The following is a 25,431-nucleotide window of genomic DNA, read 5'->3' as shown; positions in this document are numbered from 1 at the left end:
TATCGAGAGTGCCTAGGCACAGGTAGTACAAAGGTATCAGGAGTGCCTAGGCACAAGTAGTATACAGGTATCAGGAGTTTGGCGCCATTCCACAAATGTGCACAATTTTAAAGCATGACATGTTGGGTATCTATTTACTCGGTGTAACATTATCTTTCACAGTATACCAAAAATTGGGCTAACTTTAGTGTTTTATTTTTTTTTTTTTTTTAATCATAAAACTGTTTAAAAAAAACGCGTTTGAAAAATTGCTGCGCAAACACCGTTTAAAAATAAAAAGTTGCAACGACCGGCGTTTTATCGTAAAGTACCGTAGGTTGTCGCCATTCCATGATCGTGCGCAATTTTTAAACATGACATGTTGGGTATCTATTTACTTGCCGTAACATTATCTTTCACATTATACAAAAAAATTGGGCTAACTTTACTGTTTTCTTATTTGTTATTTCACAAAAGTGTATTTTTTTACCCCAAAAAATTTTGTTTGTAAGACAGCTGCGCAAATACTGTGTGACAAAGTATTGCAATGATCTCCATTTTATTCTCTAGGGTCTCTGCTAAATATATATATAACATTTGGGAGGTTTTTCTAGCAAAAAATACTGATTTTAACTAATGTCAGAAATAGGTCCTTAAGTGTTTTTTTTTTTTTTTATGAGTTATTTTCAGTTGAGCCCAGTGAGATTTGAAATGTAGTCACATGATTGAGAATAAAGGTCATGGTTCTTTAGGAAAGGAAGCAAAAGGAAAAAAGAAATTCATTTTATCGCCCCAAGCGATGTACGGGACAAACTCGCGAAACAGGTGACAGATGCGGATCTCAGGGGATTCTGTACAGGAAGAGATGGAAGCACCCCGACAATTATCTGCACAATGGCGGCACGGTGGCGATGATGATCACATAATACAAGTGGCAGGGGTTGTCACTCTGCTGCTAAAATAGCATTGTCTGGCTCTCCCATTCCATTGGTTCATTTTTCCCAAGAGGCTAAATGGACACTATTATCGCTGCCATCGGAGGGGGATGGGCCAGAGCTGCCATTGGTTTGCAAAGTATCTCAGAAGCCTTTGATGGAAGCTGCCATTCCCACACTGCTGAGCTGAACACTACTGATAAAAACAATGACATCTCTTAACTGGCACAGTCTAATGACCTGAGGCTGCTTCTGTCTGAGGCTTCTCGCACAGGTATTGTGTTTTGTTTTTCCAAATTTGGTAAAGAAAAATGGTTATAGAGCTGCTTTTGATGATATGGGCTTGCAAAATCGATTTAATTTTTAATGCAATTCATAGACAAAAATGTAAGAAAAACTAAAAAAAAAAAAAAAACACTTTTTTATACTTTGAGCAGATTTTTCAAGATTTTTTTTTTTTTAAGGAGACATTAAAAAATTAACAAATAAAATGAATACAAAGAGGGGGGGGGGGGATAAAATCAAAAATGAATAGGAATTTAAAAAAAAATAATTAAATAGCAATATTTAAAAAATAAATAAATAAAAAGGGGGGGGGGGGTAATTGGGAGTGATTAGGGTAAACTAGTTAATAAAAGAGATAAACAGGAAAAAACTTTTTACATTTTTTTTTTTTGTCAGGTTGTTTTAACTGACATCATATGCAGATTGAAGTTCATTCCTTTGACCTGCAGATAAATGAAAACGAGTAGATAGAAAAGTAACAGTGTTACCATCGCCTGTCTGCACAATGTTTACAAACAGTGTTACTTTATATCTCTCTGGGTCAAATGTTCCATTTTTTGACAGCATCAGTTATTACAGCTGCCATATTTACCCAGCAACTCCTGGCTGTCATTTTGACAGCCGGTAATTGCCAACAAGTATAACAGGGAGCAGCACTGCTGTACAAGGACAGAATGTACTGCATACTACTTGTGCACTTTGAGGACGTTTTTGGGCTTGTGTAGTACACCCAGCGCCCACAACTGGTTCAATATTGACTTATAAATTACCCACCCCTCCTCTTGGAATGCCAGCGAATTCTGGGAAAGCTTTGCCAAGTTCTTTGCATATTCTTCCTCTATCTTTATCCTGTGGGTAATAAAGAAAAGAAGGCATTTAGGAAATGGAAACACCCAGAAGCATTTAATGATTATCTGTGTATGTGATGGCATGTGCAAGATGGCAGGTGAAATGGGCCTGTCGTACATTGTGATTGGCTGTGAGTCGTGGTGCTGCAATGGGTGCACCCAACAGTCCTAAACACAGTAAAAGTTTCACACACAACTGTTTCCAATATGAATGCAGCCAAGTCCTCGGCAATAATAAGCAGATATAAGCAGAGATGTCCTGTGCTCCTGTGCTGATAAAATCTGCTCTGTGTTTTGCTCATGTTTAAGAGGTGACTGCAGAGGGAAGACAATGTGACTATAACAAATTTAAGTATTTCAGGTTTTGACTAGGGATATGCAAAAATTTACCATTTTCGTTTTTGCAATTTGGTAAAATATTTAGGGTACAATGAACTTTTTGAGTTTTTGTACATTGTATACTTTGGTAAATTGAATAATTTTTTCAATTGTTATTTATTATTTGATTTTTCTGCAGGAAGAAAAAGACAGTAAAAGAAAAATAGAATAAAAATAGAATAGAGCATAGAAAAACCTTTTTTTTTCTTTTGCTGTCTTGTTTTTCTGTGGAAAAAAATCAAATAAAATACACAAAAGTAAAAAAAGAAAAAAAATTTGCAATGCAAAATAGAAAAGTTACATTTTTCAGCGTATAATTTTATAAATGCAAATTTAAAAAGAACATTTTGTGAAATGATATAGAATAATAATATTGCCAAAGCCAAAACATTACACAGGAAGTGAGAGGAACTCTACCCCTATGAAGAGAAATTCACTCCCGTAAGAGTTATCATGGGAAAAAGGTGTTTCCACTGAAGCTTCATCACCAATCCTGGTTTCCACAACAACCCTTAAATTTTCTAAATCCAATTGTCACAGGGACAGAAATTTAGGTGAAATCTTCTGAACAGGGGTACAAACAACAAAACAAATGTTACAGGGGTGCTAACCCTTCTCTATCCTATTCAAAAAAATCTAAAAAATATTTTTTGGCTGGAGCTACACTTAAAAAGTGGATCTATTACAGCTTACATACAAATTCGACTTAAGAACAAACCTACAGACCCTATCTTGTTTGTAGCCCGGGGACTTCCTGTATGCTAAGAGCTGATGGCCAATCACCGAAATCAGACCCGCCGCAGAGGTGCTCATTGCATGCACAAATGCACTTGTCTGACCCTGGCCATAAGGTCCCTATGCTAATAATGTGAAATATGCTAGCAGATCACTTCTGCCCCCCCCCCCTCCAATCCAGTGGATCCCGCCACAATCACACGATTGATATTTTGCAGATGGAAGCAGAATTCTGATTACCGTTCTCGGATAAATTCAGCCATTTCCTTCTGCATCTGCTTCCCCTTCAGCTGCTTCTGCAGGAGTTCCTCGAACCCGGTGACCGTCGTGTTCCCCTGCGGATCCTTCTTGTCTGCCTGTGGAAGAAATGTGTCAGGGTCAGTGCATATTGTACCCACTGTGACCAATACGTAAAATTTCAGCTCAGCGATGGAATCACAGATGGGAGAATTCACAGGAAATACAACACACACAAAAAGTCATCGATCTGCTGAGCCGCACACCAGCTAGAAGCTAAAATCATGCTGGCAGCTCCTGTTCTGTAATCTAAATGTGAGAGAGCCTGACTCTTGCTATCAGAGGTAGGTCTTCCTTTTTTAACGAATGAATAACATTCAATTTTTACAGGAAATAGGAGAACATTCAATTTCCCTCTATTCATGTGCCAGTATTTTTACATTCAGCTATGCTAATTGTTTCATAAATACACCCCATGAAGTGATGGTCCATTGTGGACTTCTACGTAGGTATTTTCCCTTTTTTTGGTGTTCAGGACAGTATATATTGCAGACTGTGGACTATATGAGGAATTTGGAGGGAATTGCTCTATTGTAGTAACATCTAGAAATTATTCGGATATTGAGGTTCTCTAGGCCAGCGGTTCCCAACTATTGGGCCATGGCCCATTCCTGAACAGCTACCTCCCTTCTCCTGGGTTTCCAGTCAACTGCAGATCCGCTAACCTCCCACAGTGCTTCCCAGCTCCCATAGTGCTTCTCAACCTTCCATAGTGCTCCCAGGCCCCCCTTAGAGCCCTCAGCACCCCCATTCTGTTTAGAAGTGTGTCTATGGGAATGCTTGACCATTCTTCCAGGAGCTCATTTGTGAGGTCAGGCACTGATATTGGACAAGGCCTGCCTCGCAGCCTCCACTCTAGTTCAGCCCAAAGGTGCTCTATCGGGTTGAGGTCAGGACTCTATGCAGGCCAGTCAAGTTCCTCCACCCAAAACTTGCCCATCCATGTCTTTATGCACTGGTCCAAATCATTTGGTGGACGGGTTGGGGGGGAATATGGTGTGGAGTTTTTCTTCAGGTGTTGGGCTTGGCCCTTTAGTTCTAGTGAAGGGAACTCTTAAGGCATCAGCATACCAAGACATTTGGACAATTTAATGCTCCCAACTTTGTGGGAACAGTTTGGGGATGGCACCTTCCTGTTCCAACATGACTGCGCACCAGTGCGCAAATCAAGGTCCATAAAGACATGGATGAACGGGCTTGGGGTGGAGGAACTTGACTGGCCTGCACAGAGTCCTGACCTCAACCTGATAGAACAATTTTGGGATGAATTTGTGACCTCACAAATGTTCTTATTGAAGAATGGTCAAACATTCCCATAGACACACGCATAAACCTTGTGGACGGCCTTCCCAGAAGAGTTGAAGCTGTTATAGCTGCAAAGGATGGGCCAACTCAATATTAAACCCTACGGACTAAGACTGGGATGTCATTAAAGTTCATGTGCGTGTAATGGCAGGCATCCCAATACTTTTGACAATATAGTGTATATTTTGCATTCCCATACTTTGAATGTGGGATTATACATATTATTCTTCACTGTTGGGGCATGGAAGGTTTTGGTAGAATATACCGAGCCCTTGTCTCAAAAAGACTAAGAACAACTACTCTAGGCTATTTCCTATGTTTTCACCTGAAACATTTTCTGTATATTGTAGACTTCAGATTATATTAGGAATTTGGAGGCTATTACTCTTTCGGAGTAACGATTACACATTATTCTGATTCGTTGGTTCTCTAGGCCAGTGGTTCCCAACCACCGGGCTGTTGCCCACATGGAAGGTTTTGGATGAATTTACCGAGCCCTGGTCTAACAAATGTTGAGAACCCCTGCTCTAGGCATTTTTTTATGCATTTAAATGAAACATTTGTGACCATTTTAGGAAGAGGAGTATCTCTATTGTACGACGATGCCAGATCTCATAGTTCTTGAACAATTGATTCTCCCTGGATTAGTGAATATTGGTGTCTATGGGGCCCATTTCACCCGTCTCGTTAATATGACCCGTCAGCCATTGACCTTTCTTGTATCAAATTGTAAATGATTCCTGATAACAAATGACAACTTGACATTTTCTGGCCCACCTGTCTGGCACTGACTGATAACAGAATAATTTGGTTGATAGCTCCGTCTATAGATATCTGGTTCCGCTCATCTGTGAAAACTCTAATTCCTTTAATACATTTGAAGTTCACTTACCCAGAAATAATCGCAGTAGCTCCACTCTCCGGGTTTTAACAGCTGCTGTTCCGGCATGGTGTCCGGGTGCGGGAACGTCACACAGTTTATCTGCCAATGAGAAAAACATCCTTCAGTTGTCACCACCAGGCTATATATACACACCACGCTCTGCAAATAATGTACAGATAAAATAAATATTGCGTCCTCTAATAAGGTTAAAGAGGACCTGTCATCCCTCTGAGATCACAGTGCTCCCCCTAACAATGATTCCTATGCTTTTTTCTCCATAAACACCACGCCATCTTGGTTCAGCCATCGTCTAGGGTCAACAACACCTTCCTGGACTGAAATAAGGGCCCAGAGATGACAGTCATGCAAATCTTGCTACCTTTATAGTTCTTGGTTGTGCTCACAGAAGTCTGCCACAGATTAGCCCCTGCTGCAGCCTCTCACCGTCTAACTTCTAAAAAGTTACAATGTACAGCGGGGTGCCCAATCTTTTAAAGAGCGGACCCGACAGGACAAAAAGTGGCAGCAGGGATACGAAGGACACAGTCAAAAGAGCAGACCTGACCAAAGAACTCAGGAGGAGGTGCCGACAACCCAACCAGAGGACACAGGAAGAGGAGCGGACAACACGACCAGAAGACTCGGGAAGAAGTGCGGACAACCCGACCAGAGGACTCAGGAAGAGGTGCAGACGACCCGACCAGAGGACTCAGGAGGAGGTGCAGACAACCTGACGAGAGGACTCAGGAGGTGCGGACAACCCGACGAGAGGACTCAGGAGGTGCGGACAACCTGACCAGAGGACTCAGGAGCAGGAGCGGACAACCTGACCAGAGGACTCAGGAGCAGGAGCGGACAACCTGACCAGAGGACTCAGGAGCAGGAGCGGACAACCTGACCAGAGGACTCAGGAGCAGGTGCAGACAACCCGACCAGAGGACTCAGGAGGAGGTGCGGACAACCTGACCAGAGGACTCAGGAGGAGGTGCAGACAACCTGACCAGAGGACTCAGGAGCAGGTGTGGACAACCCGACCAGAGGACTCAGGAGCAGGTGCGGACAACCCGACCAGAGGACTCAGGAGGAAGTGCAGACAACCCGACCAGAGGACTCAGGAGGAAGTGCAGACAACCCGACCAGAGGACTCAGGAAGAGGTGCGGAAGACCTGACCAGAGGACTCAGGAGGAGGTGCAGACAACCTGATTAGAGCATACTCAGCTCTGTAGCAGTATCTTCAATTCCATTCCACAGCCGGCTCAGTGTTGAACTGCTGTGTTCCCAGATCAGCAGATGATCTGCTTTTTGACTGACATCCTATTTAACAATTTCCTGTAAGACTTCTCTTGTGCTCACAGCTCAGTGGGAAGCTCTTTTCCTCTGTATCAGACTGTCAAATAATATTAAATACAGGCATCTCTCTCTAAAAAACACACTGGCCAATCATACTTCTCAATCATCCTGTGCACACACACAGTTATCTCCATCTTGCCATCTCCATCCAGCACACACAGTCGTCTCCATCCTGCACACACAGTCGTCTCCATCCTGCCATCTCCATCCTGCACACACAGTCATCTCCATCCTGCACACGCTCACAGTCGTCTCCATCCAGCACACACAGTCGTCTTCATCCTGCACACACAGTCGTCTCCATCCAGCACACACAGTCATCTCCATCCAGCACACACAGTCGTCTCCATCCAGCACACACAGTCGTCTCCATCCAGCACACACAGTCGTCTCCATCCAGCACACACAGTCGTCTCCATCCAGCACACACAGTCGTCTCCATCCAGCACACACAGTCGTCTCCATCCAGCACACACAGTCGTCTCCATCCTGCACACACAGTCGTCTCCATCCTGCACACACAGTCGTCTCCATCCTGCACACACAGTCGTCTCCATCCTGCACACACAGTCGTCTCCATCCTGCACACACAGTCGTCTCCATCCTGCACACACAGTCGTCTCCATCCTGCACACACAGTCGTCTCCATCTTGCCATCTCCATCCTGCACACACAGTCGTCTCCATCCTGCATATGCACACAGTCATCTCCATCCAGCACACACAGTCATCTCCTGCCATTTTTGTTCGTCTTTGGTCTTCCTAGGCCCCATCCATAATAAAAGAATGCCACGCCCATAATAAATAAATGACCCACACCTAATTAATGTTATACTCTGCCTACAGTGGCTTTCTCAAAAAAGGGGTCCTTAAAACTTTTTGGAAATGTTAGCAACTATGCCAAGAACACAATGATGACTCATCAAGGAGGTCATAAAGGAACCCAGAACAACATCTAAAGAACTGCAGGCCTCACTTGCCTCAGGTAATGTCAGTGTTCATGTTTCAACAATAAGAAAGAGACTGGGCAAAAATCGCATCCATTTGCCAAAAAACATCTGGATTATCCCCAAGACTTTTGGGCAAATATTCTGTTAAAATGATGAGATAAAAGTTGAACTTTTTGGAAGGTGGGCGTCCCATTACATTTGCGTAAAAGGAACACAGAATTTCATAAAAAGAACATTATACCAACAGTCACACATGGTGGTGGTAGTGTAATGGTCTGGGGCTGCTTTGCAGCTTCAGGACCTGAACAACTTGCCATCATTGATGAAACCATGAATTCTGTGCTCTACCAAAAAAATCCTGAAGGAGAATGTTCAGCCAGCGGTTCCTGACCTCAAGCTCAGCAGGACAATGACCCGAAATATACCAACAACTCTACCTCTGAATGGCTAAAAAGAAAACAAAACTAAGGTTTTGGAGTGGCCTAGTTAAAGTCCGGACTCAAATCCAAATGAGATGCTGTGGCATAACCATAATCAGGCCCTTCATGCAGGAAAACACTTCATTGTGGCCAGGAGCTGACTGGCAACTTTCGGCCCAGGAGGCAAGTAAAAACAGTCCAGGTCCATGGTGCAGTGACTCGGCCCCCTTCTCACTCTCCCTCTTTCTGACCCCCATTCCAGGCTAAAGCTCCGCTCCAAGTACTCTCTACCCACCGGCCGAATCCGGGTTCCCGACCAGGCCAGCAGGGGGCGGTTGGGGGGAGCTGGGCAGCCCAGATGGGGGCAGGCCAGGGGAGAGTCTCCAGTGGGGGATGAAACCAGCCTCTGCTTAGACACAGTTTACACCATCCATGCTGGGGGAGGGGGGGGGGGGCTGCGCTCTGTCCTTGTCTTCATCCTGCACTCAGTAGGTCAGCAGCAGGGACTTTTTACTTCTCTTCACCAGGAATCATTTGGGCATGTCTGTGTCAGAAGCGGTGCAGCCTTTTTACAGGGCATCAGAGTGGCCCGGGGGGCAATTGCCCCCCTGCCTAGTCCTCCCCAGATTGTGGCTGAATTAAAAGAATTCTCCAAAGAAAAGCGGGCCAAAATTCCTCCACAGTGATGTGAAAGACTCATTAGCAGTTATCGCCAACGCCTGATTGCCAGCCAAGGGGGGCACAACCAGTTATTAGGTTTAGGGGTGTAATTACTTTTTCACATAGGGATAAGCAGATTTAGACAGCTTTTTTTTCCCCTTTACTCGGGTTATCTTTGTGTAATATTAAAATTTATCGATGCTTTGGATCATTTAAGTGTGACAAATATAAAAAAATAAATAAATCAGGAAGGGGGCAAATACTTTTTCACAGCACTGTAGATAAATGAATATGCAGACACATCTATATCACATGGCTCGCCTTCCATCGCTGTCTTTCCCGCGCAGGACTAGCAGAGCGTTCGGACGCGGAGGGTTAACTGGGGATTTTGTTCGGCTCCACACGGAATTTCTACGTTTGAATCTTTTTGAATGACAGACCCCCGCCCACCTCGTAAAAAATCCCTTTGAAAAGGTCCCCTGTAATAATTGACTATTTTCAACGCTGTCACCCCTTGATTGAGCGCAGACGTTGACGGTTTCCAGGGAAACTGGGAAGAGCCGGTTGGAGGTCTTTTCCTCGGGATGATGTGAATGGCTGGGTGCGAAGCCGGAGTAGCTGACGCTGATAGAAAATAATCTGCAGAGTGAACTGCTTATTACGGAACGCGCCGAGCGCTCGCCGCTGTGCTAGGGGAGCACGGTCCATAAAGGGGGGATCCACCTGCATCTCTATCTAGATGTTTGTTATTGTTAACTGCAGCACTGTCACAGTCAACCTCCTTTTTCCAATAAATATATACAGTGGGTACGGAAAGTATTCAGACCCCCTTAAATTTTTTCACTCTTTGTTATATTGCAGCCATTTGCTAAAATCATTTAGGTTCATTCTTCTTCCTCATGAATGTACACATAGCACCCCATACTGACAGAAAAACACAGAATTGTTGACATTGTTGACGATTTATTAAAAAAGAAAAACTGAAATATCACATGGTCCTAAGTATTCAGACCCTTTGCTCAGTATTTAGTAGAAGCCCCCTTTTGATCTAATACAGCCAGGAGTCTTTTTGGGAAAGATGCAACAAGTCTTTCACACCTGGATTTGGGGATCCTCTGCCATTCCTCCTTGCAGATCCTCTCCAGTTCTGTCAGGTTGGATGGTAAACGTTGGTGGACAGCCATTTTTAGGTCTCTCCAGAGATGCTCAATTGGGTTTAAGTCAGGGCTCTGGCTGGGCCATTCAAGAACAGTCACGGAGTTGTTGTGAAGCCACTCCTTCGTTATTTTAGCTGTGTGCTTAGGGTCATTGTCTTGTTGGAAGGTAAACCTTCGGCCCAGTCTGAGGTCCAGAGCACTCTGGAGAAGGTTTTTGTCCAGGATATCCCTGTACTTGGCCGCATTCATCTTTCCCTCGATTGCAACCAGTCGTCCTGTCCCTGCAGTTGAAAAACACCCCCACAGCATGATGCTGCCACCACCATGCTTCACTGTTGGGACTGTATTGGACGGGTGATGAGCAGTGCCTGGTTTTCTCCACACATACCGCTTAGAATTAAGGCCAAAAAGTTCTATTTTGGTCTCATCAGACCAGAGAATCTTATTTCTCACCATCTTGGAGTCCTTCAGGTGTTTTTTAGCAAACTCCATGCGGGCTTTCATGTGTTTTACACTGAGGAGAGGCTTCCGTCGGGCCACTCTGCCATAAAGCCCTGACTGGTGGAGGGCTGCAGTGATGGTTGACTTTCTACAACTTTCTCCCATCTCCTGACTGCATCTCTGGAGCTCAGCCACAGTGATCTTTGGGTTCTTCTTTACCTCTCTCACCAAGGCTCTTCTCCCCCGATAGCTCAGTTTGGCCGGACGGCCAGCTCTAGGAAGGGTTCTGGTCGTCCCAAACGTCTTCCATTTGAGGATTATGGAGGCCACTGTGCTCTTAGGAACCTTAAGTGCAGCAGAAATCTTTTTGTAACCTTGGCCAGATCTGTGCCTTGCCACAATTCTGTCTCTGAGCTCTTCAGGCAGTTCCTTTGACCTCATGATTCTCATTTGCTCTGACATGCATTGTGATCTGGAAGGTCTTATATAGACAGGTGTGTGGCTTTCCTAATCAAGTCCAATCAGTATAATCAAACACAGCTGGACTCAAATGAAGGTGTAGAACCATCTCAAGGATGATCAGAAGAAATGGAAAGCACCTGAGTTAAATATATGAGTGTCACAGCAAAGGGTCTGAATACTTAGGACCATGTGATATTTCAGTTTTTCTTTTTTAATAAATCGTCAACAATGTCAACAATTCTGTGTTTTTCTGTCAGTATGGGGTGCTATGTGTACATTCATGAGGAAGAAGAATGAACTTAAATGACTTTAGCAAATGGCTGCAATATAACAAAGAGTGAAAAATTTAAGGGGGTCTGAATACTTTCCGTACCCACTGTGTATATATATATATATATATATATATATATATATATATATATATATATACATATATACACACACACACTATATGACCAAAAGTATTGGGACACCTGCCTTTACACGCACATGAACTTTAACCACTTCTGGGCCGGAATATTTTCCCCCTTAATGACCAGACCATTTTTTGCGATTCGGCACTGTGTTACTTTATAGTTACTATATAGGCAGTGGCTGGTCGGCAAGTGGTTAATGGCATCCCAGTCTTAGTCTGTAGGGTTCAATATTGAGTTGGCCCACCCTTTGCAGCTTTAACAGCTTCAACTCTTCTGGGAAGGCCGTCCACAAGGTTTAGGAGTGTGTCTATGGGAATGTTTGACCATTCTTCCAGAAGCGCATTTGTGAGGTCAGGCACTGATGTTGGATGAGAAGGCCTGGCTTGCAGTCTGCACTCTAATTCATCCCAAAGATGTTCAATCAGGTTGAAGTCAGGACTCTGTGCAGGCCAGTCAAGTTCCTCCACCACAAACTCGCTCATCCATGTCTTTATGGACCTTGCTTTGTGCACTGGTCCAAATAATTTGGTGGAGGGGGGATTATGGTGTGGGGTTGTTTTTCAGGGGTTGGGCTTGGCCCCTTAGTTCCATTGAAGGGAACTCTTAAGGCGTCAGCATACCAAGACATTCTGGACAATTTCATGCTCCCAACTTTGTGGGAACAGTTTGGGGATGGCCCCTTCCTGTTCCAACATGACTGCACACCAGTGCACAAAGCAAGGTCCATAAAGGCATGGATAAGTGAGTTTGGGGTGGAGGAACCTGACTGGCCTGCACAGGGTCCTGACCTCAACCCAGTAAGCACTTGTGAGGTCAGGCACTCATGTTGGACAACAAGGCCTGGCTCACGGTCTCCGCTCCAATTCATCCCAACGAGTTGAGGTCAGGACAGTCAAGTTCCTCCACCACAAACTCGCTTATCCATGTCTTTATGGACCTTGCTTTGTGCACTTGTCCAAATCATCTGGTGGAGGGGGGATTATGGTGTGGGGTTGTTTTTCAGGGGTTGGGCTTGGCCCCTTAGTTCCAGTGAAGGGAACTCCTATGGCGTCAGCATACCAAGACATTTTGGACAATTTCATGCTCCCAACTTTGTGGGAAGAGTTTGGGGATGACCCCTTCCTGTTCCAACATGACTGCGCACCAGTGTACAAAGCAAGGCAATGGGGTGCGACTTTGGACACGTTGATGTCCAAAGTTGCATGACAAGTTGCACAAGTGTGAAAGGGGCCTTAAATCGATCAGCAGGGAAGTTCCAGCTATTCAGGTTGTTTGCAGATTTCAACGGTTTGATCAATTGCATATCGATCGGATAAAAAATAGGAAGAGTGTATGGCCACCTCAGGTTGTATAATGTTTGGCCAGCTGAAGAGCGATGAACCAGAAAAACCTCCTCCGTGTGCCCCTCTGATTTAGTTTCTAAATTTCTCTGATCTAATGGGTAAGCTCTGCTCAGTTGCCCGCACCCTCACCAATTAGAGGTCTTTAATGGCCATTATAGGCAGATGGGAAGGGACTAATGAAGTAGGGAGGTCGGGTTCCTAGTAACAAAGTGGAATCTACATCAGAAGGGCACACAGAAGGGGCTTTTCTTACCGATAGTGAACCCCCCCTTCTTGTATCGGACCTCTGGTATAAACTTGGCAGCAATCTCTGGTTGTCTCAGTTAACATCTCAGCAGTCTCCAGTAACATGATATCAGTCTCTAATATTATGGCGCAGATAAATAAAGCGCCAAATAAGGTCACCCAAACTGAGAACATCGATTGTAGATTAAATATTGAGGTCCAAGCGGACATCTCAAGAGCCTAAAGTCCTATCTATGCCTCATCTCAAGAGGTCCTGTCAAGAGTCCATTGCCTGTTATTGGTATCCAGGGCTTTTTTCCAGCAGGAACGTGGGGGGAACGGAGTTCCGGCACCTCCAGCACTGAATCTATGTAATAGCAAGGGGTGTGCTGGCGATTCTATTGATGCTGGCTGCTGGGGGATCTATTGTCACTGATGAGGACCTGTATTTGTGTGAAGGTCTATTGGTGCTGGTGGGTGGACCATTGTTGCTGGGGAGTCTTATGGTAGGGATCTACTGTTGAGGGAGGGGTATATTGCTGCTGGCTGCTGGAGGGTATATTGATGATGGCTGCTGAGAGAGGGTCTATTGTTGTGTGGGGAAACTATTGTGCTGGCTGGGGTCTGTTGTTGCTGATGGGGGGAGGGGAGTTCTATTTTTGCTGGGTAGTCTTCTGTTGCTGGTAGGGATCTACTGTGGAGGGAGAGGTATAATGCTGCTGGTGGGTCTATTGATGGTGGCTGCTGAGAGGCCAGGGTGAGGTCCGTTGTTGTGTGGGGGAACTATTGTGCTGGCTCGGGTCTATTGTTGCTGGGGGAATCTATTGTTGCTGGCTCCAGGGGATCTATTTTCCTGCTTTTCTTGTTATTCGACAAGAACAGATCCCATACAAATTATTTAGCACCACAAAATTACACTTGGGGAAGTAGGGGGTCGAACCAAGGGACGGTGCGCAAAAGGGGGGGGGGGCGGAAACAAGGGGGGGGGCGCAGAAGGGGGGAGTTCCCTCACCTATTCTCTGAGAAAAAAAGCCCTGTTGGTATCACAAGTGACAGAACAGAAACAGAAAGCATCCAACACGTTTCGGGACCAAAATCCCCCTTCATCAGGGCTTAAACAATGTAGCAAATATATCAATGAGACTCAAAAGAAAAGCTTCTGGATGGAAATCTGCTGCAATCACTCAACAATAGTGTCTCCTGTCAGGGATTTCCATTGAGGAATTTTTCTTTTGAGTCCCATAGATACTTCTGCTACCTTTTTCAAGCCCTGATGAAGAGGGGTTTTTTTTTTGGTCCCGAAAAGTGTTGGATGCCTTTTGTTTTCCTGTTGTCACTTGTGATAACAATAAAAGGCTTTGGACTCTTGAGATAACCGTTTGGTGGTCTTTTTTTAATCTACAAGTGAATTTCTTAATGTAAGTGATCCCTTTTTTTAATAGGGGGGGGTCCAAGCCACTTGGCTTATTTAACCCTTTCTGGACTGGAGGGTTTTACCCCCCTTAATGACAAGGCCATTTTTTGCAATACGGCACTGCGTTACTTTAACTGACAATTGCGCGGTCGTGCGACGCTGTACCCAAATAAAATTGATGTCCTTTTTTCCCCACAAATAGAACTTGCTTCTGGTGGTATTTGATCACCTCTGCAATTTTTATTCTTTGCGTTATAAACAAAAAAAGAGCGACAATTCTATAAAAAAAAAAAAAAAAAAAAAACTATATTATTTACTTTCTGCTATAAAACATTCCCAATGAAAAAAAAATAAAATAATACATTTTTTCATCATTTTAGGCTAATTTGTATTATGCTACATATTTTTAGTAACAATAAAATCCCAATAAGCGTATTTTGATTGGTTTGCGCAAAAGTTATTGCGTCTACAAACTCGGGGAAAGATTTATGTCATTTTTATTTATTTCTTTTTTACTAGTAATGGCGGCGATCTGCAATTTTTTTTGGGGGACTGCGACATTGCGGCGGACAGATCGGACCCCTAACTGACAATTTTGACACTTTTGGGGGGACCAGTGACATCACTACAGTAATCAGTGCTATAAATATGCACTGTTACTGTAAGAATGACACTGGCAGGGAAGGGGTTAGCCCAGGGGCGATCAGAGGGTTTAGTGTGAGCCTAGGGGGTGTTTTCTAACTGTGAGGGGGACGGGCTTGTAATATCAACACAGAGACCTGTGTTCCTAAATAGCAGGAACACAGGAGCTCTGTGTTGATAGCAGAGAGAACAGCAGACAACAGCAGACCACCGATCTCTCTTCACGGGGAGCGATCGTGGGTGCCGGGCGGCAAATCGCAGCTGCTGGGCCTCACGCCTCGGCTTCCCCGCTGGCAAGTGGGCGCGCCCACAGGATCGCACCCGCGAAACGCCGTGTAGGTACGGCAATTCGCGGCGGCTGGTCGGAAAGTGGCTAAATGTGTCATTGCAACATCACAGATTGGCTCTGAGGAAGAGGGGGATTCTCCCCTCGAAACGCATCAGCCATCTGTAGGGTCCCCCCAGCATGCTGGACATAGTCCGGGTGACATGGTTACTTTGTGTCCAACATGCAAATACAGATCATTGAACCCCCGATATGTGTCAGACAATCGCAGAACTGGGAAGGGGGCAGACAGCACCTTGTAAACTGCCAGGCAGGGCTTTTTTTCTCAGAGAATGGGTGAAGGAACTCTCCCCTTCTGCGTCCCCCCCCCCCTTTTGCGCACCGTCCCTTGGTTCCACCCCCTACCCATCTCCGGGTACTTCCCCAAGTATAGTTTTGTGGTGCAAAATAATTTGTATGGGATCTGTTCTTATCTAATAACAAGAAAAGCAGTAAAATAGATCCCCTGGAGCCAGCAACAATAGACTCCCCCAGCAACAATAGACCTCACCCCAGCAACAATAGACCCCCCTCAGCAACAATAGACCCCACCCAGCAACAATAGTTCCCCCACACAACAACGGACCTCATCCCAGCAACAATAGACCCCAGCCAGCACAATAGTTCCCCCACACAACAACAGACCCTCTCAGCAACCACCATCAATAGACCCTCCAGCAGCCAGCAGTAACATACCTCTCCCTCAACAGTAGATCCCTTCCAGCAACAAGACTCTCCCAGCAACAATGGACCTCAGCCCACCAACAATAGACCCTTCTCAGCAACAACAGACATCACCCAGCAACAATAGACCCCAGCCAGCACAATAGTTCCCCCACACAACAACGGACCTCACCCCAGGAACAATAGACCCCCCTCAGCAACAACAGACTTCACCCAGCAACAATAGACCCCAGTCAGCACAATAGTTTCCCCACATAACAATAGACCAAAGTCAGCACAATAGTTCCCCCACAAAACAATAGACCCTCTCAGCAGCCACCATCAATAGACCCTCCAGCAACCAGCAGTAACATACCTCTCCCTCAACAGTAGATCACTTCCAGCAACAATAGACTCCTCCAGCAACAACGGACCTCACCCGGCAACAATAGACCCCCCTCAGCAACAACAGACCTCACCCAGCAACAATAGATCCCAGCCAGCACAATAGTTCCCCCACACAACGGACCTCACCCCGGCAACAATAAACCCCCCTCAGCAACAACAGACTTCACCCAGCAACAATAGACCCCAGTCAGCACAATAGTTCCCCCACATAACAATAGACCCTCTCAGCAGCCACCATCAATAGACCCTCCAGCAACCAGCAGTAACATACCTCTCCCTCAACAGTAGATCCCTTCCAGCAACAATAGACTCCTCCAGCAGCAACAGACCTCACCCAGCAACAATAGACCCCAGCCAGCACAATAGTTCCCCCACACAACAATAGACCCTCTCAGCAGCCACCATCAATAGACCCTCCAGCAGCATTATACCTCTCCCTCCACAGTAGATCCCTACCAGCAACATAAGACTTCCCAGCAAAAATAGACCCCCCCCTCAGCAACAACAGGCCCCAGCCAGCACAATAGTTTCCCCACATCAACAATAGACCCTCTCTCAGCAGCCACCATCAATAGACCCTCCAGCAGCCAACAACATACCCCTCCCTCAACAGTAGATCCCTACCAGCAACATAAGACTCCCCAGAAACAATGGTCCACCCACCAGCACCAATAGACCTTCACAGAAATACAGGTCCTCATCAGTGACAATAGATCCCCCAGCAGCCAGCATCAATAGAATCGCCAGCACACCCCTTGCTATTACATACATTCAGTGCTGGAGGTGCCAGAACTCTGTTCCCCCCACGTTCCTGCTGAAAAAAAAAAAAGCCCTGCTGCCAGGTACATTGCAGGGCATCCCAAACCCCAAATCCGCACCTCTGTATTGGTCAGTGAGGCCGGCCATCGAAGATTTGGACCAATCATTATTGCACAGTGCACCGGTCATCAGAGAATTATGTTGGTTTTTCATTTTGAGTATGACTGTCATTCTAATCCAATGGCAAAGCCACGCCAAGACTTCCCAAATCCCATCCAGAGAAAAGGTGCAGGGGTTGGTGCGGTCTACAAGCTTACTCTTTCCTGACCTGATGAAGGGGGGTGTTTTCTGGCCCGCGAAACGCGTTGTATATTTTTTTTTTTAATGGTCTGGCGGTTCTTCAATTGGTACGTTTTTTTTTCTAGTAAGCTGACCGTAGACATGGCAGCCTTCGGACTACCGGCACGGAAAGGGTTAAACAGGAGCCAGTTGGTTCATCGAGCCATGAATGACGCATAAACACATCGGTTGGCTATCGGCGGTCTGTTCAGTTTTCAGCATTCGAAGGCCGCTCCAGGGGCGATGAAGCTACGGCGTCTCCTGATAAAAAAAAATGCAGGATGAGTCAGTACTGACAACCCCTGACAACTCCAATCGTGCGCAGACGCTTCAAGTATCGCCCGGGTTCAGCAGGGATAAGCAAACGCAATTCATCAAGTGCTGTACAGAGCTGACGGCGGCGCGGACTAGAGGCAAGGAGCGCCATGGCGTCACTGTCACACAGGGGACACCGGGGACGGGGGTTAAGGGGGGAAGTCTGGACTGTAACTTAAATAGAACATATTCCACCATGATCGCCGTTTCGCCGGTTTTCGCCTGTTTCGCCGCCGGGTCTTTCTCAAGCTTTTGCAGAATGAATAAAAATTGCGAAAAACGCAAAAAAAAAATAAAAATAATGCGGCGGGAGAAATAAAAATGAACGCCGCCCTCCACAGAATCCCTCAAGCAAGAATAATCAGATTTAAGCGCCATTCACGCCTAGCGTTTTGCGATCGCATAATTTAGTGCGCGTTTGCACACAACGTGCATAGCAGGGGCGTAACTACAGGGGTTGCAATCGCAACCGGGCCCCCTGCTCCAGGGGGCCTGTGCGGCTCCCCTGTACACCTGGATAGGAGGGGCGGCAGGGGCAGCATGTAGAGAAATCACTGTCCTCCTTTTTCCTCCTGTAGCTGCAGGAGGAAAATGGAGGAGATTGGTTCCTCTGTATGCTGCCCCCGCCCCCCCTCCTATCCAGTTCACTTGTGTTCTGCTGTCTCTGGGCCCCTGTGTGCTCCCCTGGTCCCCCCCTATACTGTGTTGCCCCCCCCCAACGCATTAATTCCGATAGGCTGCCCCACCCATGACAAACGTGCCAAAGTAGCTCAAGTAGCATTTTGGGCATCGAGCTTTACGTGTTTTGATGCATTTAGAGTGCTTTTTTGCGCTCATAAAAACGTGAATCATCTTGCTGCGTTTTGGGGTGACAATAACCACTTAACGCCCGTATGAAGTCATATGAAGTTCTCGGGTTGAAGTGGTTATACCGGGATGATAACTGCACCTGCAGGTGCCGTGATTCAAGTGGCTGCTGCCGGATCACGCAGCCTGGGAGCGATGCGATCGCCGGTGACAGCGGCACTACACAAAGAGAGAGGAACTCTCTTTTTCCTCCCTCCATGGGACCCCGGAAACCAGAAGCAACAAGGATTTCATCACTTCCGGTTTCGGGATTGGCTGCGTTCGAGCCCAGAGGAGAGATTTGGGATTTAATTAGACCCCAGATCTCTCCATAAAGAGGACCTGTCACGGCCCGTGGTGTAACAAGGAATTTTGTTCATTTCTTTGTGAAAGTAATAAAGTTGATTAAAAAAAAAAAAAAAACTCTCCAGATCTCTTCATAAAAGAGGACTTGTCACAGCCCATGCTTAACAAGAAATATTGTTAATGTCTTTGTGAAGTTGATAAAAAAAAAAAAGGTTAGACAGTGTAAAAAAAAAGGTTTTGGGATTACCGCTGGAAGGAAGAGGAAAGGGATTACCGCTGGAAGGAAGAGGACAGGGATTACCGCTGGCAGGGAAGAGGAAAGGGATCACCGCTGGCAGGGAAGAGGACAGGGATCACCGCTGGCAGGGAAGAGGACAGGGATCACCGCTGGCAGGGAAGAGGACAGGGATCGCCACTGGAAGGAAGAGGAAAGGGATTACCGCTGGCAGGGAAGAGGACAGGGATTACCGCTGGCAGTGAAGAGGACAGGGATTACCGCTGGCAGGGAAGAGGACAGGGATCCCCGCTGGCAGGGAAGAGGACAGGGATCACCGCTGGCAGGGAAGAAGACAGGGATCGCTACTGGCAGGGAAGAGGACAGGGATCGCTACTGGCAGGGAAGAGGACAGGGATCGCTGCTGGCAGGGAAGAGGACAGGGATCGCCGCTAGCAGGGAAGAGGACAGGGAACGCTGCTGGCAGGGAAGAGGACAGGGATCGCCGCTGGCAGGGAAGAGGACAGGGATCGCCGCTGGCAGGGAAGAGGACAGGGATCACCGCTGGCAGGGAAGAGGACAGGGATTACCGCTGGAAGGAAGAGGAAAGGGATTACCGCTGGCAGGGAAGAGGACAGGGATTACCGCTGGCAGGGAAGAGGACAGGGATCCCCGCTGGCAGGGAAGAGGACAGGGATCACCGCTGGCAGGGAAGAAGACAGGGATCGCTACTGGCAGGGAAGAGGACAGGGATCGCTGCTGGCAGGGAAGAGGACAGGGATCGCCGCTAGCAGGGAAGAGGACAGGGAACGCTGCTGGCAGGGAAGAGGACAGGGATCGCCGCTGGCAGGGAAGAGGACAGGGATCCCCGCTGGCAGGGAAGAGGACAGGGATCACCGCTGGCAGGGAAGAAGACAGGGATCGCTACTGGCAGGGAAGAGGACAGGGATCGCTACTGGCAGGGAAGAGGACAGGGATCGCTGCTGGCAGGGAAGAGGACAGGGATCGCCGCTAGCAGGGAAGAGGACAGGGAACGCTGCTGGCAGGGAAGAGGACAGGGATCGCCGCTGGCAGGGAAGAGGACAGGGATCGCCGCTGGCAGGGAAGAGGACAGGGATCACCGCTGGCAGGGAAGAGGACAGGGATTACCGCTGGCAGGGAAGAAGACAGGGATTACCGTTGGCAGGGAAGAAGACAGGGATTACCGTTGGCAGGAAGAGAACAGGGATCACTGCTGGCAGGGAAGAGGACAGGGATTACCGCTGGCAGGGAAGAGGACAGGGATTACCGCTGGCAGGAAGAGAACAGGGATCACTGCTGGCAGGGAAGAGGACAGGGATCACCGCTGGCAGGGAAGAAGACAGGGATTACCGTTGGCAGGAAGAGGACAGGGATTACCGTTGGCAGGGAAGAAGACAGGGATTACCGTTGGCAGGAAGAGGACAGGGATCACCGCTGGCAGGAAGAGGACAGGGATTACCGCTGGCAGGAAGAGGACAGGGATCACCGCTGGCAGGGAAGAGGGCAGGGAAACTACTAAAGAATCGTATAAAAACAGAATATCTACACCACACACAGTGCAGGGAAATGCGATCTGGCCGATGGCACATGCTGGGAGTTGTAGTTCCATTTCAGCTGAATTTTATTCCATTTTAATCTTTTCTGTCCTCATTGACTAAGATTTTAGATGATTTCTGATTGGCTGCTGGTTTTTATCCCTTGTATGACCTTACTACTTGAAAATTACATGAAAAAAGGGGCCCGGTGGCTGAAATAAGAACTGTCAGTGTTACTCTAATCAATAGACATTCAAAACTGAACTAGAAAATTGAAGATGGAATCTAATTGGTTGTCATCACAGACAGTTCTTATTGCAGGCACCCTGGCAGAGCAGCCTGCTGGTCATCAGAACTCATTGCAGATATAGAAAGTAACTGCGCTGTGCAGATCCGGAGATTACATAATATGATACAAGAGCTCCGAGAAATTCCAGCTTGGTGACCGCAATGTGCAACCCACATTCGCCTCAGTACACCCAGAGGAGGGCACACTGCCTGCACCGCCAAGGGGAAGATAAGCGGCAGATGGGGTGATATAGAGGACATCTTAATGCAGACAGTGGTGAGATAGGGAGTAGATGGGGTGAGACGGGGGACAGATGAAAGGAACAGAGAGGAGACAAGGAGGGCACATAAGGATTCACATTGGGAGGGGGGGGGGCAGATAGGAGGAACATGGAGGTGACATGGGGGACACATGGGAGGTAGGTGATGGAGTCAAGTGACATGGGGACTAGCGGTGGGGACAGGGTGACATGGGGGAGCAGGTGGTGAGGATAGGGTGACATGGGGGAGCAGTTGGATATGATGGGGTACTATGGGGGAAAAAGGTGGAAATTATGGGGTACTATGGGGGAGCAGATGGTGAGAATGAGGGTGACACGGGGGGTAGGCGATGATGACAATGGGGTGACATGGTGGAGCAAGTGGTGGGGATGGGGTGACATGGTGGAGCAAGTGGTGGGGATGGGGTGACATGGTGGAGCAAGTGGTGAGGATGGCGCTGATATGGTGGAGCAGGTGGTGAGGATGGGGTGACATGGTGGAGCAAGTGGTGGGGATGGGGTGACATGGTGGAGCAGGTGGTGAGGATGGGGTGACATGGGGGAGCAGGTAGTGTGGATGGGGTGACATGGGGAATCAGGTGGTAAGGGTGGGGTGACATGGGGGAGCTGGTGGTGAAGATGAGGTGACATAGGGGAGCAGGTGGAGAGGATTGGAGTGACATGGGGGGGGCAGGTGGTGAGGATGGGGGGTCATGGGATAGCAGGTAGTGTGGATGGGGTGACATGGGGGAGCAGTTGGTAAGGATCGGGTGACATGGGATAGCAAGTGGGGAGGATGTGGTGACATGGGGGAGCAGGTGGTGGGGATGGAGGTGACATGGCATAGCAGATAGTGTGGATGGGGTGACATGGCAGAGCAGGTAGTGTGGATGGGGTGACATGGCAGAGCAGGTAGTGTGGATGGGGTGACATGGGGGAGCAGGTGGTGAGAATGGGGTGACATGGGGGGCACATGGTAACCAGATGCTAAGGGTGGGGTGACATTGGCAGCAGGTGGTGAGTATGGGGATATATAGGGGCAGGTAGAAAGGATAGGGTGATATGGAGGGCAGTAGTGAGGACAGGGTAACGTGGGGGGCAGGTGGTGAGGATGGGGTGACATGGGGGGGGAGGAGGTGAGAATGGAGGTATATGGTGGGCAGGTTGGGGTTACATGGGATTCAGGTGGTATGGATGTGGTGGCATGAAGGGCAGGTGGTAAGGATGGGGTGACCTGGGGGGAGGGGGGGTGGGTAAGAATGGAGGTATATGGTGGGCAGGTGAGAAGGTTGGGGTTACATGGGATTCAGGTGGTATGGATTTGGTGACATGAGGGGCAGGTGATGAGGATGGGGGGTAAAGAATAGTAAGACTGCAGCCCTAAAAGATGACTTAATCCATTCATGATCTAGGCTTTGCCCTCATTGGTGGTGATGTTGCAGAAAGTGGGGTCAAAATTCTGTAGAATGCAGTTCTGGGTTTCATATGGTGGGTGGGGGGGGGGGGGTTTCAGGGTATTAGAGCCCCCCCCCCAATACAGAATAGAGGACTATCTCCGCGCCATTGAAGTGACTATGAAACCTCCGCTCTATGCTATTATCATAGTGATGCAGGAATTGGTGCAGCAATAGAAGAGTTTGCAGTAATGCCGTCACCGTCACTGTGGAGTCTGTCCACTCAAAACTGAATGAAGCGACTCAACGATCCACTGACTTCCTTCATCCATCAATTAGATTGCACTGAATTCCTGGCCCCTTGTCTTTCAGTATATTTTATAATACAAAATATACAGCAGGAGAAGTGAGACACTATAGGTTAGACTGGTGATGTTAGCTTGGCATTTCAGTTTGGGCTTTAAATACAGCCGTGTGTTTACCATCCCAGGTCACTTTTCTCAGGGAAGAGGTGTATGCCCCCCAATCTGCAGAACAGAATTGCAGTGACAACCAATAAAATTCAGCTAAATCTGCACCTGCGACCCCCCTACCCCCCCCCCCCAATGCTCCTGTCACTGCTCCCTATTCCCCCCCCCCCATCTCTATACACATCCTGTGCACAGTGCAGAACACAGACCCCTCCAGCAACATCAACAATCACTTTTTTATGGCATTGCTCAGGAAAAACTGAAACAGTAAATAATAATAATAAAAGTCTAAATGTATCCGGAGCGATCGTTAAACAGACATTTCCACCCCTACAGGAAATGTAAGAATATGAAAACAATCCTTCCCATTTCATTATATAACTGGGGCAGAGGACTGGAAAAGACCCAAAGACACCAATTCTGGAGAGGAGAGGGAGCTCCGCAATATGGAGGAGGGGAGGAAATCTAACAGGATGTCAACATACATACCGTCTATACACACTGACAATTTACACACACACACACACATATATATATATATATATGTCCTACGTTATTTAATACAGATAGATGCAATGTACATATTTATATATGCCCTGTGCTATTTATATACAGAAAGATACAATGTAAATATTATACAGTATTTCCTGAGTTATTTATATACAGGTAGATACAATGTATAGATTTATACAGGTTTTGATTTTTTTCTAAACAGATAGATCCAATGTATGTATATATATATATATATATATATATATATATATATATATATATACACATACATACATACATACATACATACACACATATATATATATACATACATACATACATACACACATATATATATACATACATACATACATACATACATACATACACACATACATACATACATACATATACACACACACACATATATGTCCTGGGCGGTTTGTATTATATATATATATAATACACACACACAGAAATATACAATGTAAATATTATACAGTATTTCATGAGTTATTTATATACAGATAGATACAATGTATATATTATATATGTCCTGTACTGCTTATATACAGATAGATATAATGTATATATTACATATGTCCTTGGTGGTTTATATACAGATACACTGTATATATTATATATGTCCGGTGCTGCATGTATACAAATAGATATAATGTACACATTATATATGTCCTTTGCGGTTTATATACAGATATATATATATATATATATATATATATATATATATATATATATATATATATATAATGTATTGATAATATATGTCCTTTGCTGTTTACAGATAGATACAGTGTATATAATATACATATCCTGAGTTACTTATATACAGATAGATATAATGTGTACATTATACATGTCCTATGTTGCTTATGTACAGATAGATATAATGTATATTTTATATATATATATATATATATATATATATATAGATTATATATGTCCTTTGCTTTTTACAGATAGATACAATGTATATAATATACATATCCTGATACTTATATACAGATAGATATAATGTGTACATTATATATGTCCTATGTTGCTTATATACAGATAGATATATATATATATATATATATATATATATATATATATATATATATATATATATATATATATATGAGATACATCTCTTTTGCGGATTATATACAGATATATATATATATATATATATATATATATATATATATATATATATATAATGTATTGATTATATATATGTCCTTTGCTGTTTACAGATAGCTACAATGTATAGAATATACATGTCCTGAGTTCCTTATATACAGATAGATACGATGTATATATTTATATATGTCCTGTGTTGGATACACTGTATATATATTATGTATGTGTTCACTTATTTATATACAAGTAGATCTATCATATATATTAATATATGCCCTAAATTATTTATATACAGCTAGCTATAAAGTATATATTTATATATATCCTAATTTTTCTCAATACAGATAGATGCAATGTATATATTTATATGTGTCCTGTGCTGCTTATATACAGATAAACACAATATATTTTTTTTTACCTCCTGCGCTGGATTAATTCTGAGCATCTTCCTCGCACTCCCCCAATAAGAAGAGTCCCCTCTCTCTCTCCGCAGCCCCCGATTCTCCCATCACCTCTGGTTACCTGG

The 25,431-nt window shown here is 45.7% G+C and overlaps 1 protein-coding gene across 3 annotated transcripts in view; it reads right to left on the bottom strand.

Moving 5' to 3' along the window:
- Window positions 1-25,431, bottom strand: part of GAS7 (growth arrest specific 7) — a 240,908-nt gene that overhangs the window by 38,457 nt on the left and 177,020 nt on the right. For all 3 annotated transcript variants that reach the window (XM_082272444.1, XM_082272445.1, XM_082272446.1), the window contains 3 exons: window positions 5,655-5,744; window positions 3,401-3,516; window positions 1,974-2,048 (listed from right to left, as the gene is read on the bottom strand). In XM_082272444.1, coding sequence (XP_082128570.1) covers window positions 1,974-2,048; window positions 3,401-3,516; window positions 5,655-5,744 — 281 coding nt within the window. The remainder of the gene's footprint in view (window positions 1-1,973; window positions 2,049-3,400; window positions 3,517-5,654; window positions 5,745-25,431) is intronic.

The sequence above is a fragment of the Pelophylax lessonae genome, assembly GCF_965119305.1.
Source record: "Pelophylax lessonae genome assembly, chromosome: 11".
NCBI lineage: Eukaryota > Metazoa > Chordata > Amphibia > Anura > Ranidae > Pelophylax > Pelophylax lessonae.
This window is presented reverse-complemented; position numbering and strand designations above follow the sequence as displayed.